Source organism: Nannizzia gypsea, genomic scaffold (assembly GCF_000150975.2).
Source record: "Nannizzia gypsea CBS 118893 supercont1.5 genomic scaffold, whole genome shotgun sequence".
NCBI lineage: Eukaryota > Fungi > Ascomycota > Eurotiomycetes > Onygenales > Arthrodermataceae > Nannizzia > Nannizzia gypsea.
Window position 1 is genome coordinate 338,367 of NW_003345197.1, and position 14,215 is coordinate 352,581.

Genomic DNA, 14,215 nt, shown 5'->3' on the forward strand with positions numbered 1-14,215 from the left:
AGAAACAGGCTGATGTGCCCAATGCCCATCAGACAGGACAGACAAAGCGCGACCGTTGCCTGCTGCTAATCATCAATACTGACCTCAACACCAATCCCGAACTTTAGATATGCCGGTGAGGACAGCTCGAGTTGATCTCTCATCTCTTATTAGACACGCCGTTGTGGCTTTCCTCGTTATATATCCAACTGCCACCGAGGCAAGTTGCGAATGCGGCTTCGTCGTCAACGACACCCAGGACTACTACACCCACCTCATCCACAACAACTTCAGCACCTACTCGCCGACAAAACCACTTAGCACGAACCCCAAGTTCACGCGCGACTGGGCGATCCAGAAATGGGGGCTGCCAGTGCTGAACTGGGCGACGCCTCTGCCTATACTCAATCGTCCTGAGAATGTATATCTTGAAAACGGCCAGTTGACGCTGCGGCAGGAAGGGTATCCCAAGGAGTCCGTGTTGTCAGCGCATAATGTTAGTGTAGCATCAATTGCCAGCCGTGCTTCTAATATCTTGCATGGAAGTTTTCGAGCAGATATGATAATGGAAAATGCTTCGGGAGGCAGCGTGGCTGGGTTCTTTTGGTATCGTGTCGGTACACCTTTATTAAAACCTGGGCTCCTTTGGAGAGAAAAGCAGTTGCTGACGAGTGAAATAGGATGATAAAAATGAAATCGACATTGAAATCTTGACGAGAGAGTTCAAGTCCGATTCCATGCTGGTTCACTACACCACACATCCAGCGCTAGATGATCGGGGATGGCTGATCGACAATGCAACCGAGATCATTGCGTTAAAGGGACACCGGCCAGCAGACCATTTCCAACTTCATCGGTTTGACTGGACTAAGAAAGAGTTGCGGTTCTACCAGAATTCAAAGGTAGTGCACACCAACAACCTCCGCATCCCAAAGGACGAAGGAAGCGTCTATCTCAACCTCTGGGCCGATGGCGGGATGTGGAGCGGATCTCCGAGCACGACAGATGTGTATATGAGAGTCAAGCATCTATCGATATACCACAACACCAGCGCAAGCGAGAATGGAACGGATACTGCTTTTTCCAAGCGGTGCCAGAAGGCAGGGGGCCTTTCAACCGAAACCGTGTGCTACGATGTACACATCAACAGCGGCTTGCAGATCCCGTCCTCGAAAAGCAAGAGTCTGGCGCCGTTCCCCTTCTGGGTGCTATTTCTCTTCTCTCTCACCCTGGCCATCACCATCTCTTCACTGTCTTGACCCCCCCTTCTACCTGCGTATCTCGCTGTGTTTTCCCCTCCTCCCGCCACAACTACCCTCCCCGCTTTTTCTTTTCTTTTCTTTTCTTTTTATTTTTTTTTGCTAGGTGTTCATCTCCTGTTTGTCGTTGTATTAGTTATATCAATTTAACTGTTGGATAAAGCATATTGTGTGCTTGCTGCACCCCATTTATCCTTGTCCGCCCTTCGCTCCTCTCGTCGGGTCTTTTTTCTTTTTCCCCAGTGAACTATTCCTCCGTTCCTCCGCAGCCACTCACGACCCTGATGATTCAACCGTCTCCAGGCACCAGATGATTAATATGCATACACTCCTCCCACCATGGCCGGATACCAACGGAGGCCGGTTCAATTCCGGCCTCTTGGCTTGCTCCTGCGCCCCTAGCCAATCGTAGACGTGGCGATTGCTGTTTGACTTTGGGTGTGCTTGTAGCTTGCATGTACTGTTCTGCGCCGGCCTGGGACAAAAAGGACATGCGAAACGACATCAAAGTGCCATCTTGAATCGAACTGCTCGTAAATCCATCCCCGGGCCTTGAGGGAGAAGGGTTCAGAGGAGCGTATAAGATATTCTTAGGTCGCTTGGAGGCTGAAATGTACTTTTATGCCGCGTTTATAGGCGATCTGATAATCTAATCTGTCAAGCGGCCAGACCGCTGCCAGACCGATTTGGGTTAACCCGTACCGTCCAAAACACTTTACCTAAGCAAGATATGAGCCTCCTCTGGCACTTTGATATCGACGATATCAACATGCCGGGACTCTGTATACGCTCCAGGGACGCTGCTGCTGCCATCTACGATGCATCTGCCAGGTTATATCCAAGAAAGCCGCCCTATTTAGTCATCTGATCAAGCGGCGGCTTGTTAGATCCCTCTCCCTCTGTCCAGCTTCGTAATTAGTGCGTGAGGCCGGTATCAATTCCGGCCTCAAGAAGGATATATAATGCTGCCATTTCCCCCCCTCAGATTCCCGTTTCCCCCTTCCTTTCTACCATTTTTTTCAGGTCAAATAGGTGAATCTGTACTTCGTTGCTGCACCATACCCTTCTCCAAGCCTGGAAAGACCCCTTACCCCCTTTATTTACATATACACCTTCTCCTATACATATTTACATAGGCTCGCCACCTGCTCTCACAGAGAGACACACCCACCACACCACAATCCCCCCATCGTATCTCAAACCACTTTACCTTTCCCCCATCAGCCCATCATCCATCATCCATCATCCATCACCATGACTCGCATCGAGGATATTCCTACTTCAACCATGAAGGCCTTCCCTCATGTGTTTGATGACCCCATGAGCATCCCCAAGTCCGTAGACCCCTTCACCATCACCGCTGCCTCAGGGTTCATGCCTACCATCCTCCCTGCAACCACACTGCCGGAGGTATTTGCTCCTCTATCCTCTATCATGGACCGTCTCCCCGTCCGCAAGGCAGATGGAACCCCCGGACTCCTTGCTACCTATGAACTGGGTGATGTTGTCCATGCGGAGCTCCCTGACCTCACGGATCAGATTGACAAGGTCGTTACCTCTGATGGCAAGCCAGACCTATACACCCTCACTGCTATCTTCAGGGACTACTCCTTCCTGGCCTCCTCTTACCTCTTGGAACCCTGCTGGAAGTCCTGGAACACCAGCCCTGACCAGAGCTATGGTCTTGGACGGGATAGACTTCCTCACTCCATTGCTGGTCCAATGTATAAGAGTGCTCAGATGTATGTTGACCCCCTCAATGCTCCGTTCTGCCATCACATTACATTATGTTGACATCATTGATAGCTTGGACCTTCCCCCATTCCTCTCCTATGCTGCCTCCTATGCTCTGTTCAACTATGCCCTTGCAGATACCTCTAAGGGATATGACTACTCCAACTTAAGGCTCATCCGTGGCTTCGAGCACGGTCTTGACCCTGCCAGCTCTGAGGCCGGCTTTATCCTCACCCACGTCTACATGGTCAAGGAGACTGGCTCCCTTGTCGATGGTGTAGTCCGTATCCTCAATGCCGTTGAGCAAGGCGCTGACCGTGCTACCGTCAACGATGCCTACCGTACCATCCTTGCTGGTATGGCTAAGATCGAACAATGCATGGAAGGTACGTTAACCACAACGCCCTGACCTCTTATATAATGCATAACACCTCAACTCACACTTCAATCTAGACATGTGGAAGAACTCCAAGCCCGGTGACTACATCTCTTTCCGTGTCTTCATCTTCGGCATCACCTCGCAGTCCATGTTCCCCAACGGTGTCGTCTATGAGGGTATCGAAGACAACCAGCCCCTGAACTTCCGTGGCGAGTCCGGAGCCAACGACAGCATCGTAAGCCTATCCTCACCCTGAATAACCCACAATGTACAGAGACGCCCCTAGCTAACCTCGCCATTTCTCTGCAATCTATAGATCCCGCTGCTTGACCACCTCTGCCAGATCCCCATGCCAGATACTCCACTAACTAAGATCTTGCATGAGTTCCGTGCTTACCGCCCACTGCCCCACCGCAAGTTCCTTGCCCATGTCGCCGCTAAGTCTGCCGAGCTCAACATCCCCAAGTATTCCATGGAGGACCCAGAGACTGTCTTCCTCTACCTAAAGACACTCGACCACGTCCGCAGCTTCCGATGGAGACACTGGCTCTTCGCCAGAGAATACATCATCAAGCGCACCTCCCACCCAACTGCTACTGGAGGAAGCCCTATCGTCACCGTAAGTTCTTCTCTTGCCTCCCAAAATTCATTGACACGGCCCACTAACCTGGTATGTGTAGTGGCTTCCCAACCAGCTCTTCGCCGTCATGGATCTCATGATTGCCACTTACGACAGTGCTGTTGTTCCACTATTGAAGAACGGAGCTGGCACCAAGGGTGAGAACCTTGGCTCATTCGATAAGTACAAGGACCAGGTCGAGGAGATGATGGAGCTTGTACGAGACCAGAGGGATAAGCTGGACAAGGAAGTTCTCAAATGGTGCCAGGAACGAGGAGTTCCATCAAACAAATAAATTGAATTTTTCCATTCCTGTTTCCCTTTGTTTTTCTGCATGCATATTCTCCCCGGAAGCGTCTTATGGGCGAATCATGAATTAGAGTGGGAGGCATATTGATTAGAGATATTCTTCCCATTTCTCTTATTATCCCTTTTACCTTATGATTACTATCAAGAATTTAGATTGAAGAATCAAAAGTCACCGATTTACCTACTACAATCAATATAAATTGCCTTTGCATAATAAATGATATCAAAGGATAATTTATTGAAAAATAATCCCCTTACTGCGCCCATACTCAATTGCGTCTCTGCTGATTGGAGTCGCGGGATTTAACAATATTATCCTTTCTATGTTCATGTTTGGCGCATCTGCAAGCAACTTGACTGAATACCCCGTAACTTCAGTGAGTGATAAATTTAACGTCTTTAGGTTAGGCATCGTATCAGCGATGACTTCCGTGATGCTATCCTTCATATCCATGATACCAGGAATGCTCAACTCCGTTATCGAGCGTAAATACCCTTTCTTCATAAAAGGCACCAACTCCCGCGCAGTAACATTAGAATATGCGACGTTAAAAAGCGTTAAATCTGGTGTCAGACCTGGGTCCAAGGCGGAGAAATATTCGTCAACCATGGCACTTATGTCGAAAGAGAGGCTACAAAAGCTAAGCGCTCTCAACTTCGAAAGGCCATTTAGGAAGCTGTAGACGGGAGTACCTGCGATGGCTGGGTTGACTAGAACAGAGGTTAAACTTAATTCTGCCAAACATATTGGTAATGCCTTAATATAAGCATCCAACGTGAACTTGCTAAAAGAAATTGCGCGTAAGGATGGGTGGGTAGACAAGTCTGTGTCCACACCATGGAGTTTCATCTCTACATCAACACCTGAGACCTCTAGCTCTTCAAGAACGGGCATTGTATCCTTCAATGAGCTCTATATAAAGTTGCAAAGTTAGATATTAAGCCTACCGCTAAAAATTGCGGAATTTGGTTCATGCCACTTACGTCAAGGAAAAAGGGGTTCGTGACTGGCATCCCGTTAAAGGTAAGACATAGACCTCGCATCCGTGGTGCGAAAGAGCAGCTCTTCCAATTCTCTCGCTTCTTTTCTTCGCCCAGTAAAACCTTGGTGTATTCAAGAGTAGGGCATGCAGAAAGCAGAGAGTTGAATTCCACGAAAGTCAGTTCGCGGTGCCAGATGACCAGATTTTTCAGCCCAGTGAAATTATATAGTATTCTGATGTCTTCTGGTGCTGCTAATTTAACATGCAGATAAATTTCAGCGACTCTGGGGCACCTTGAAAGTAACTGCAATGTTTTCGAAGCATTCTGCGGAGTGACGCAACCAATGGTAGCAGACTCTATAGCTTTAGCATGCCGTACGCAATATGCACGAATTGCCTGGAAGGAAACGGCATGTGGTCTTGCGAGAGTAAAATCCACCTGTGAGAAGGCTAGGCCCAGAGACACAGTTAGTTTACTCCATCTTTTGGAAACCCGAAGCAGTTTTCTGTTTATCCATTAGAAAAGTCTCAGTCTGTGGGGAGGTAGCGTTTTTCACTTACAGTAGCGTTGGCAGTTTAAAATGCTGGAGAACCATCGCCACAATTTCAGGAGGGAATATAGAAAATGGGTCGTGGCGCGGCGGGTTCACAGCTCGGTCAAGCTTCGCTTTGAGGATCTCAATTTTCTAACGAATTTAAGTGAGATTTTATTCGAAAATAAATAGAGAGTTGAGGACTGACTCACAGGTCGGTTTGTGTCCTTTAAATCTACAGATTTAAGAGCATGCTCATACAATCTTAGAGCATCCTCAAACCTCTTCTTCAACTGCAGAACTTGAGCTGTACGCAGATATCCCTACGCAAAATGGTCAATACCATTTACGCACAGAAGCCATCAGCTTCTAATGGGGTATGGGTATGAGGTTTCCTACTCGTGCGTTTGACTTGTCGATTTTGAGCATTTGTCTCCCATCCTTGAGGGCTAGGTCAAGATCCCCTAGCTTGCAGTACGTAGCAGATCTGCTGTCTAGTATCCCCATTCTATCGCCTTTTGCCTGGCCCAAGGCCTGAATTTACAGGGTATAATGCATTAGGAATGATCCAACTAGGGTCTTCAAGATGATGGGTTAAGTTACCGTCGTGAAAGCTGTGAGCGCGTCCGCATAGTTTCGTTGCGCGTATTGGCTTCGACCGTAGGCCAGAAGTGCGCGCCTATCGTTAGCAGCGCCTGGATCACTGGTTGAATCCATAAAAGGGCTTGGTATCAAACAGCGAAGCACCGAAGAGCATGGGCTTTCAATCGTAAGACGTTGGATTTAAGAAGGCTAAGTTGAGATATAAATAACGTTAAAATTACTAACCCTTGCATGAATAACTGCTTGATCGGGTAAGGAGCCAACTCCGAGGCAACCTTACATACATACATACATAGCCAGCCATTCCACTTGGCTAGTTACTTAGTTATATCGTCAGGATAAGTGCATGATTGCTGAGGACACTTTTTCTTTGACGGTCGTACGGAGGCTAGCTGCCTACAATGCGAGGATGGTGGAGAAGTACTAGACCATCCAACCACTTCGCCATTAACTAGTTAATGGGTCTTTCGGCTACTTAACAGTTATCCTGCTATGAAAAATGCTATCCCCATAGCCCCAGCTAATGTGCTTAACCCAGTTAGGCTGTGACGCCGGGAGTGGACTGCATGATGTCGCCGCCATGGTCTGTCCATAAGGGTAGGTGAACCCAGCCATGTCATCTCATGATTCAAGAAGCGAGAGGCATTGGCCGTCACTAATTCTCGGTGGTGGGACTGCATTAGTTACCCATAGCTCGTAGTTCGTCAGAATTTGATGCCGCAGACGCCTATCGTCATTTCTCGTTTCTATAACTGCATAATAAGAGCGAGAAAAACAGTCGAATGGCCTCAAACGCATCATAGCCTAAGCCTAGACTAGGGCTGGCGGAAATATCAGAGCTACAATTTCCATAACCTCCTACGGAGGGCAGACAGGATTCGAATCAGTACCTTCCGGTAGAATTTGGATACGTTTGAAATCAACTGGGGATACCACTGTATACCCACGAATGCCGAGCTCACGTTTGCTTTTCTCAGAGTTGACGGATCATGTCTAGAGATGTATGGCGGAATCGAGATTTTGAAAAGTATTTCGTATCGTCAGGCATCATTTTGTGATATAGGACTAATGGCTCCGCGGTGTTACAAGGAAGTCGAGGTTAGAACAAAACCTGAAACCGGAAAAAGCTTATATCTGGACCCTAGCAAGATACTGACTTGCGTCAGCAATCAGGTGGGTGCGATTAGAAGTGCTGTCGATCTAAGATGATAAAGCTGATAGCTCGGTAGTTAAGGTATGTAGAGCTGAGCATTGGGAGAGGGAAGTGCTTTCTTCTTCATGCAAGTGAAAGAAGAAGGGGATACACGAGGGAAATGAATATTAGACAAAGGGAAACTATTATAATATGTTAATATGTACTAAGTAATGCAAGATCCCTTCCGATCCAGCCCAGTTCCGTGCTCCAGAAATGAGAGTGAGATGCGCCTTTTCGTACGCTAGTGCAATCAAGGTAGAAAAACTCCATATACGCCAGGCAAGTAGTTAAGGCAATAAGGAAAAAAGCAAAGTAAACAGTTTGGGAATGTAGAGAGGCATGAACATAAACGGTTACTCGCATTGGCTGAGCTTGCTCACATAAATAAGAAAGAAATGCAAAGAAAGGGGTATTAAATAAATACGTATATAGTAGCTAAAGAAGTAAGAAGAAAAAGCTCCAGGTGCCGACGAGTAAGGATATAAGCGAAAATGGTAGTGATCGGAAGTTCGAGCATGTGCTTGAAGTAATTGAAGCTGGGACAAAGTTCGGCCCACAGGCAACATTGACCTGATTTGCGGCAGTGACATAAACCTCTGAAACAGGTTGCTGCTTGTTCCCGGCTGCCTTCTGCAGGACTTTCATGGTAGGGGGCAGACACTTCCCGCACTTCGGTCGTCCGGCGGAGAGAGAATACCCCAGTGCTAGGTGGTAGATGTACACGTTCGCCGTCATATCGGGATCAGTAATGGCTTCTGCGAAGCAAAAATTGTTTGTGTCTGGGTCCTTCAGACACGTTGCATCACGCATCGCCCTGTATGCAAGGAAACCAGTCTTTGCAGCAACCACTAACGGGTTCCCCTTAGCCAGATCCTCACCGCAGACATCTTTTTTCCCAATTGTATCGGCATAGGAAGTTAGTAAAGAGGTGCATTTGTCTGCGTCTACACCGCACGCTGAGTCAAGAGTCTGGGTGATGAGGGAGAAAGATTTTGTTTTTTGGAAAAAGGAACTGGATGTGGTGAGAAGAACGGATACAGGAATGCAGTTTTTGAAGGTGGCGTTTGATAGGAAACTGTCGAAAAAGCTCATACAGCTTGAGGTGGTATTCTCGCTGCGGTTGGTATCGAAGGCGGAAGGGATAGACCCAACTGTGGCTGTGGGAGATGCGACGACGATGCTGGTTTTTACCGGGCTGCCGGTGTGTGTTGGTTGCAAGATGATTGACGCCTTCGTCGTTGGAGTGGCTGTGGTATGGCCTGGAGTGTCCCTTCTTTGCCGCCGGTGTTGGATGATTATATTGTTAGTAGCGTCCGTTGGCGCTGGAAGGCGTAGATCGACATCGATCGGTCGTAGTTCCACCTCCAGGCCAGAACTAAACTGGTGGTCGTCCAGAAAAGAGTCGCCGGGCAGGGTGCTTGAGTCTGGCAAGAGTTTGATGCTATATGCGTTGACAGGAGATATTATGGCCCCGAACAAGTGAAGTACCAAAACCCAAGATATGGCGGCTACGAGGGTGGTTGTTGACATGACGAATGGTAGCCATGGACGCGGCGCCATCCCACCATTAGATATCCTTCTCTCTCTCCAATACCAGATGCAAAACTAGCGGATTAATTTATTGGATTAAGGCGTATATGTTGGGTCTGAAATGTCATATGGTCGTAAGCGAGTGTGTCGATCGAAGGGCGCCTTGTAGTAGAGAGAGAAAAGAGCGAAAAAAATTCCATGGGCTGATCTGACCATGATAATAAATGGGCGTAAACGAGTGAATGACCCTGACGGACAGGATGACTGTCGCCTTGGTGAAGGGAAGAAAAGAAAGGAAGGGGGAGAAGAGAGGGAAAGGAGTAAAGAGAAAGGGAGAATGTGTGGATGGGAGTGATAAATATAGTCTCGTGGGCCTGGCCCTACGCCGCCTGCCCGGAGGCTCGCATGAAAGGCGTTAGCACCGGCTCTAGATTCCTAGCCAGCTGAACTTCGACTTGTTACTGAGTGTTGGGCTTTTTTGTCCCTGACAAGGCCAGCCCCGTTGGCAAGTGTTAGAAATTTTTGCTTTTTCCCTTCTCCGTGTCCCTCTCTTTTCTTTTTTGCCTCTGCCCTTTTGTACGGAGAAGTAGTACTGAGAAGTGATTAGTGTAGTGCGGTTGGCTCTGACACGTTGTTGTCCAGGGGTTTCGCATGTTGTCCCTTTAGTGGACGGCTAGTCGCAGATGGGCCTATAGTTGCTTTTTTTATTCGGTCGCTTTTCCTGGCCGAGGAGATCCCTTCGTACAGATATTTTTGACAGGGTTTGCGGCCGAAAACGAGGGAGAAGGTCTTCTTCTCCATACCTCAAGCTCAGAGCTAGGGAGATAAACCGGTCAATATGATGTAATCGATATATAAATGTCGAAAGGGTAATGAACCATATCACACTTGCATCTCGGCCCCATACAAGATGACACCCAGCTGTCAGACTCCCGTTGCCGTCTTCCAGAGCATTCCACCATGGGGCTAAGTCCGTGCCTGGGCGAAATCTGCAAAGAATCGCTAGTTTAGAGACAAAGCCCCAGGCTCCTGGTTCAAGGCACGGTCCTCGCTTAAAACTTGCAGCATCCAACATCCTCACTACTCTAGCATTCTCCATATCAACCAATTGTCACCTGAGTTTTCGGAAGGGAGGACTTGGTGGAGGAGCGATTAATAACGGATACATGGGGGGTTTGCCCAGCCCTGTAGCCCCAATATGCAAGATCCAGGTAAACACAACAGTGCGCCTCCCGTATCAATATAGTCGGCCAATCGCCATGATCGCCTTGTCAAGCACATATATGTAGATATATATATATTGCGAATCCCCGGCTGGGATACTTTGGACATCATGGTCGAGACCTCTCTCATCGCGAGGCTATGCGGTTTTCATGGACTCTATGGCCTCTGTATCTTTCATGGGTCGGCATTCTGGCTGGTACGCACACCATGTTGGCCAACGCCATACGCAGCTACCAACACACCCTGCTATCCAGCCCTTGGTGTTCCGTAGGTATGCATCCAACATCTGCTCCTCGTTCCTGGCCGACACCCGTAATCGTAGCAGACAATGCCGTGTAGACGCGTACTGCTGCTGGGAGAGGCATCGGCGGCCATCAGCCCTCCCTCCTTCACCTCTTCCCGTCTCATCTCCTTTTCGTCCACGTCCTTGTGCTGTCTTTGCTTGCATCTTTGGGCGTCTGACGTCTTGACGTCTCCGTCAGTCGCTTTTGGCGGCTTCGTTGATAAAGAGCCACGTGATCAGTCGAGAGCCCCCGCTATTTCCCTCTCTTTCTATATAAACAAGAAAGAGCAGAAAAAGAGTAAACAGGCTGAAGCTGACGATGCGATAGCAGAAGACAACGGACGGCCAGCTTGTTACTACACTCAGCGCCATGGCGACCGGTTCCCCCAGCCTCTACTCGCTCCCCGAAGCGGGTGACCTCAAGAAACAGCTCAGAAAGTACGTGCTCCAGTCACAGAATGCCGCGATAGCAAGACACTCGACCTTCCGCGTCGCCGTTTCAGGCGGGTCTCTTCCAGCAGTTCTGGCGAGCTCTCTGCTTGCTCCCGGCGACGGTACGCACGAGGACACGCCCAAGTTTGCATCATGGGATATTTTCTTCGCAGACGAGCGGGTCGTGCCTCTGGACCACCCAGATAGTAATTATGGCCTGTTGAAAACGGAGCTGCTCGACAAGATACCAACAGACCAGCTTGGCCAGCCGACGGTTCACCCCATTGAATTAAATGACGATATCCAGGAGGTGGCTGATCTGTATCAAGATGAGCTGAGACGCTCGTTCGCCGCCAAGGATAGTGTGAAAACGCCTGTTTTCGACCTTATTCTGCTTGGGTGCGGGCCGGACGGCCACACCTGCAGCCTCTTTCCGGGGCATGAACTGCTGCTGGAGAAGGACTCATGGGTCGCCCCCATAGAAGACTCGCCGAAACCGCCGCCCAAGAGAATCACACTGACCTTGCCTGTGGTCACTCACGGATTGAGGATCGCCTTTGTCGCAACAGGCGGCGGCAAGCAGGGTATACTGTCCCAGATATTTGATCAAAGCGAAGGCAAATCGCTCCCCTGTGCGATGGTCAATGCTGCCGGCGGTGAGAAGGTTAGCTGGTTCACCGACTCGGCCGCTTCTCAAAGTGTCAAGTTCCCCAAGCGCGAGAATCTCTAGCTGCGGTGTGTTATGATAAACGACCGTTAAAAGAGGCAGAACTGTTGGGCAGATACATTCGGACAGGACTATTAAAAGGCATGGGAACTCATCGGTATGATAATGGATATTCGTTAGAACAGCTATCAGCCCACAGGAAGTAATAGGTAGCTAAGGCATCATCAACTAATTACTGTCTCTCCTTTTCATTTCCCAGTTTGGCTTCGTAGATAACAGGTAACATAAGTTGCCAGGGATATATATATATGTCATATTCATTTCCCGCGTAATTTCCTGGGCTCGTGTGTGTAATTGTGAGAATATGATCTCTGTGTAATGTTCACTGCTGGTGTTTTGGCGTTTGTTTAAATAGTTATCCTCCCGTCTCCTTGTTTGTTGGACTTGGGACTAAATGCGCCAAATCCCCCAACCACCTTTCAATACCAGCAACTGCTGAGGATTACCCCCGTTCGAGAACATATTACTCCTTGCTTCCTTCCTTCCAGCCATTGTTATGCCCTTTACAATCCATCGACACAAGAGAAGAATCGCTGAAACGTCATGCCAATCCCAACACGATCGCTATCAGTTCGTGAGCCTCAGAAAAAACAAGCGGTCAACGGAGATTCTACGGTATGCGCAAAGACATTACGAAGCAAGCCTACAGCCCAGGCATAAGAAAAGATGAACCCCTTTCGAGTGAAGATGACCAAGAAAGCTAACTGAAACACTTGTTTACGGAGTTATAGCCGTTGTTTTCACCTACAAAACAATCACAGTTACCACTCGGCAGTCGAAGCTCGGTGTCAAGACGATTAACCACCAGCTCAGAGATACTACAATACGAAAGCAGTAGCGGGCTTGGGATTACATATGGGAACGGGAGCGAAACTGGAAGCAGCAATGACATACCGGAGAAGAAGAGCTTTCTGCCTCAGAGGCGAACAATTCCTAGACCGCAGAGCCTACAGCTGCCTCAATCAACAGTACAAAGCGCAAGGTCAAGACAGCCAGGGGAGAGCCGCCTAGAAGCGATTAAACCTACAAGAACTGCGCCGTTACTTCCTGAGAGCGCAAAATCACGTCCAAGTTCCTCCAGAGCCAGGTCGCCCACAAAACCGGAACCCAAACGAGTACTTGCCAAACCTCCCAACTCCGCACCACCGGCGAGATCAGTGCGCTCTTCGTCGCTGCTACATCCAGCTGCACCAAAACTAGTCAATCCCGCATCACATGCGAGACATCGAAGCCAAATAGTTAATTTTGACTCGGTAAAATCGAGGCCGCAGTCAAGCGGGAGGTTAAGCTCGCCGTACTTCTCTCCAGGATCAAAGCTCGCAGGCACGCCATCACCGACGTATCAAGCGCGATTCGGCCTTAAGAAGCCCTCTAAAACCATTGCCAACTCACCAGAGACGGTCCTTGAGAACCCTTCGCCTTCACCTACGCCTCCCGAAGACCAGCTGTCGCCGGAACACACACTTGCGCTGCAAACCGAGCTTCTACAACTTCATGTCCTGCATTCACAGGGGCTTCGGACAAAGGCAAAATGGGAAGCTCATGCCGAGAGACATTATAGGAAGCTGCATGAGTCGGTGAAGGCGAGTTACCGGCGGGAGCAGGAGAGACATAAGTACCAGAATCTCCAAGCTGTCAAGAAGTTTGAAGAGAAATCAAGGAGTTCGGGTAGTGGACATGACTTTAATATTCAGATGGGGATACTATCACGAGTTATCCAGGAAGTAACTCACCTTACAGAATCAGAAGACAGTCAGTATAATACTGTCGTTGGAGTCTTTGAAGAATGGACCCAACACGTTGCCAAACTCAAGCAGAATCGGGAATTGAAAGACAATGGCGAAGTAAACAGAGATAAGCTCCTGTCGAACATTGACGAAGATGGGGAGCTCCAATTCATCGAGCCCTTACCTCCGCAATGGAAAGATGACATTGGGACGTTGTTAGTACAACTATCTCAATTGGCTGGTAACCTGGATGATCTGGATATACCCAAGACCGCTGATACAGACAAGTTTGGCAGGCCAGTAGATTACTCTGACTCCGCCCTCCTGAAGGCAGCTACCGGGCATAAGTCCCTAGTATCCTCTATGATCGAGGAGTTGGATATAATCCACAATATTGAAATGGAGATTATGGAATTCGAAATCTTGTGGATGGAGCGCGCGCTGGAGAGCGTTGGAGGTACCATTGAGTTATGATGCGTCCATGAATAGATATGCCAAGCTTATGATGTTATGGATATGACTGCCACGCAGCTGCTACTGCTACTGCTACCGTTGCCTATGATATTTTGATAAATAATGAATTGAACAAGATCTCACGTCTTATTGACTTGATACAAACTGGATATAGCTCTGAATTATGTAATAAACACAAGACGATGAGGTCATGGTTGTGCACGTGATGAAGATATTATATAATCA

At 48.5% G+C, this 14,215-nt stretch overlaps 7 protein-coding genes across 7 annotated transcripts; 4 read left to right on the forward strand and 3 right to left on the reverse strand.

The window, feature by feature from the left end:
- Positions 1-109: 109 nt before the first annotated feature.
- MGYG_05973 (hypothetical protein) lies at positions 110-1,238 on the forward strand (the record flags this gene model as incomplete). The annotated part of the gene is made up of 2 exons (XM_003171380.1): positions 110-475; positions 660-1,238. 2 exons carry the CDS (start codon positions 110-112, stop codon positions 1,236-1,238), a joined length of 945 nt encoding a protein of 314 aa, XP_003171428.1.
- Positions 1,239-2,492: 1,254 nt separating this feature from the next.
- MGYG_05974 (indoleamine 2,3-dioxygenase) lies at positions 2,493-4,265 on the forward strand (the record flags this gene model as incomplete). Its single annotated transcript, XM_003171381.1, has 5 exons — positions 2,493-2,980; positions 3,045-3,358; positions 3,426-3,586; positions 3,668-3,970; positions 4,032-4,265. The coding sequence occupies 5 exons, from the start codon at positions 2,493-2,495 to the stop codon at positions 4,263-4,265; spliced, it is 1,500 nt and encodes a 499-aa protein (XP_003171429.1).
- Positions 4,266-4,514: 249 nt separating this feature from the next.
- On the reverse strand, positions 4,515-6,512 carry MGYG_05975 (hypothetical protein; the record flags this gene model as incomplete). The annotated part of the gene is made up of 6 exons (XM_003171382.1): positions 4,515-5,192; positions 5,264-5,768; positions 5,824-5,948; positions 6,008-6,118; positions 6,195-6,329; positions 6,399-6,512. The coding sequence occupies 6 exons, from the start codon at positions 6,510-6,512 to the stop codon at positions 4,515-4,517; spliced, it is 1,668 nt and encodes a 555-aa protein (XP_003171430.1).
- Positions 6,513-8,028: 1,516 nt separating this feature from the next.
- MGYG_05976 (hypothetical protein) lies at positions 8,029-9,123 on the reverse strand (the record flags this gene model as incomplete). The annotated part of the gene is made up of 1 exon (XM_003171383.1): positions 8,029-9,123. One exon carries the CDS (start codon positions 9,121-9,123, stop codon positions 8,029-8,031), a length of 1,095 nt encoding a protein of 364 aa, XP_003171431.1.
- Positions 9,124-9,503: 380 nt separating this feature from the next.
- MGYG_05977 (hypothetical protein) lies at positions 9,504-10,222 on the reverse strand (the record flags this gene model as incomplete). The annotated part of the gene is made up of 3 exons (XM_003171384.1): positions 9,504-9,512; positions 9,586-9,715; positions 9,927-10,222. 3 exons carry the CDS (start codon positions 10,220-10,222, stop codon positions 9,504-9,506), a joined length of 435 nt encoding a protein of 144 aa, XP_003171432.1.
- A 778-nt stretch (positions 10,223-11,000) lies between these two features.
- Positions 11,001-11,792, forward strand: MGYG_05978 (6-phosphogluconolactonase; the record flags this gene model as incomplete). The annotated part of the gene is made up of 1 exon (XM_003171385.1): positions 11,001-11,792. One exon carries the CDS (start codon positions 11,001-11,003, stop codon positions 11,790-11,792), a length of 792 nt encoding a protein of 263 aa, XP_003171433.1.
- Positions 11,793-12,332: 540 nt separating this feature from the next.
- On the forward strand, positions 12,333-13,990 carry MGYG_05979 (hypothetical protein; the record flags this gene model as incomplete). The annotated part of the gene is made up of 2 exons (XM_003171386.1): positions 12,333-12,404; positions 12,521-13,990. The coding sequence occupies 2 exons, from the start codon at positions 12,333-12,335 to the stop codon at positions 13,988-13,990; spliced, it is 1,542 nt and encodes a 513-aa protein (XP_003171434.1).
- Positions 13,991-14,215: the final 225 nt, after the last annotated feature.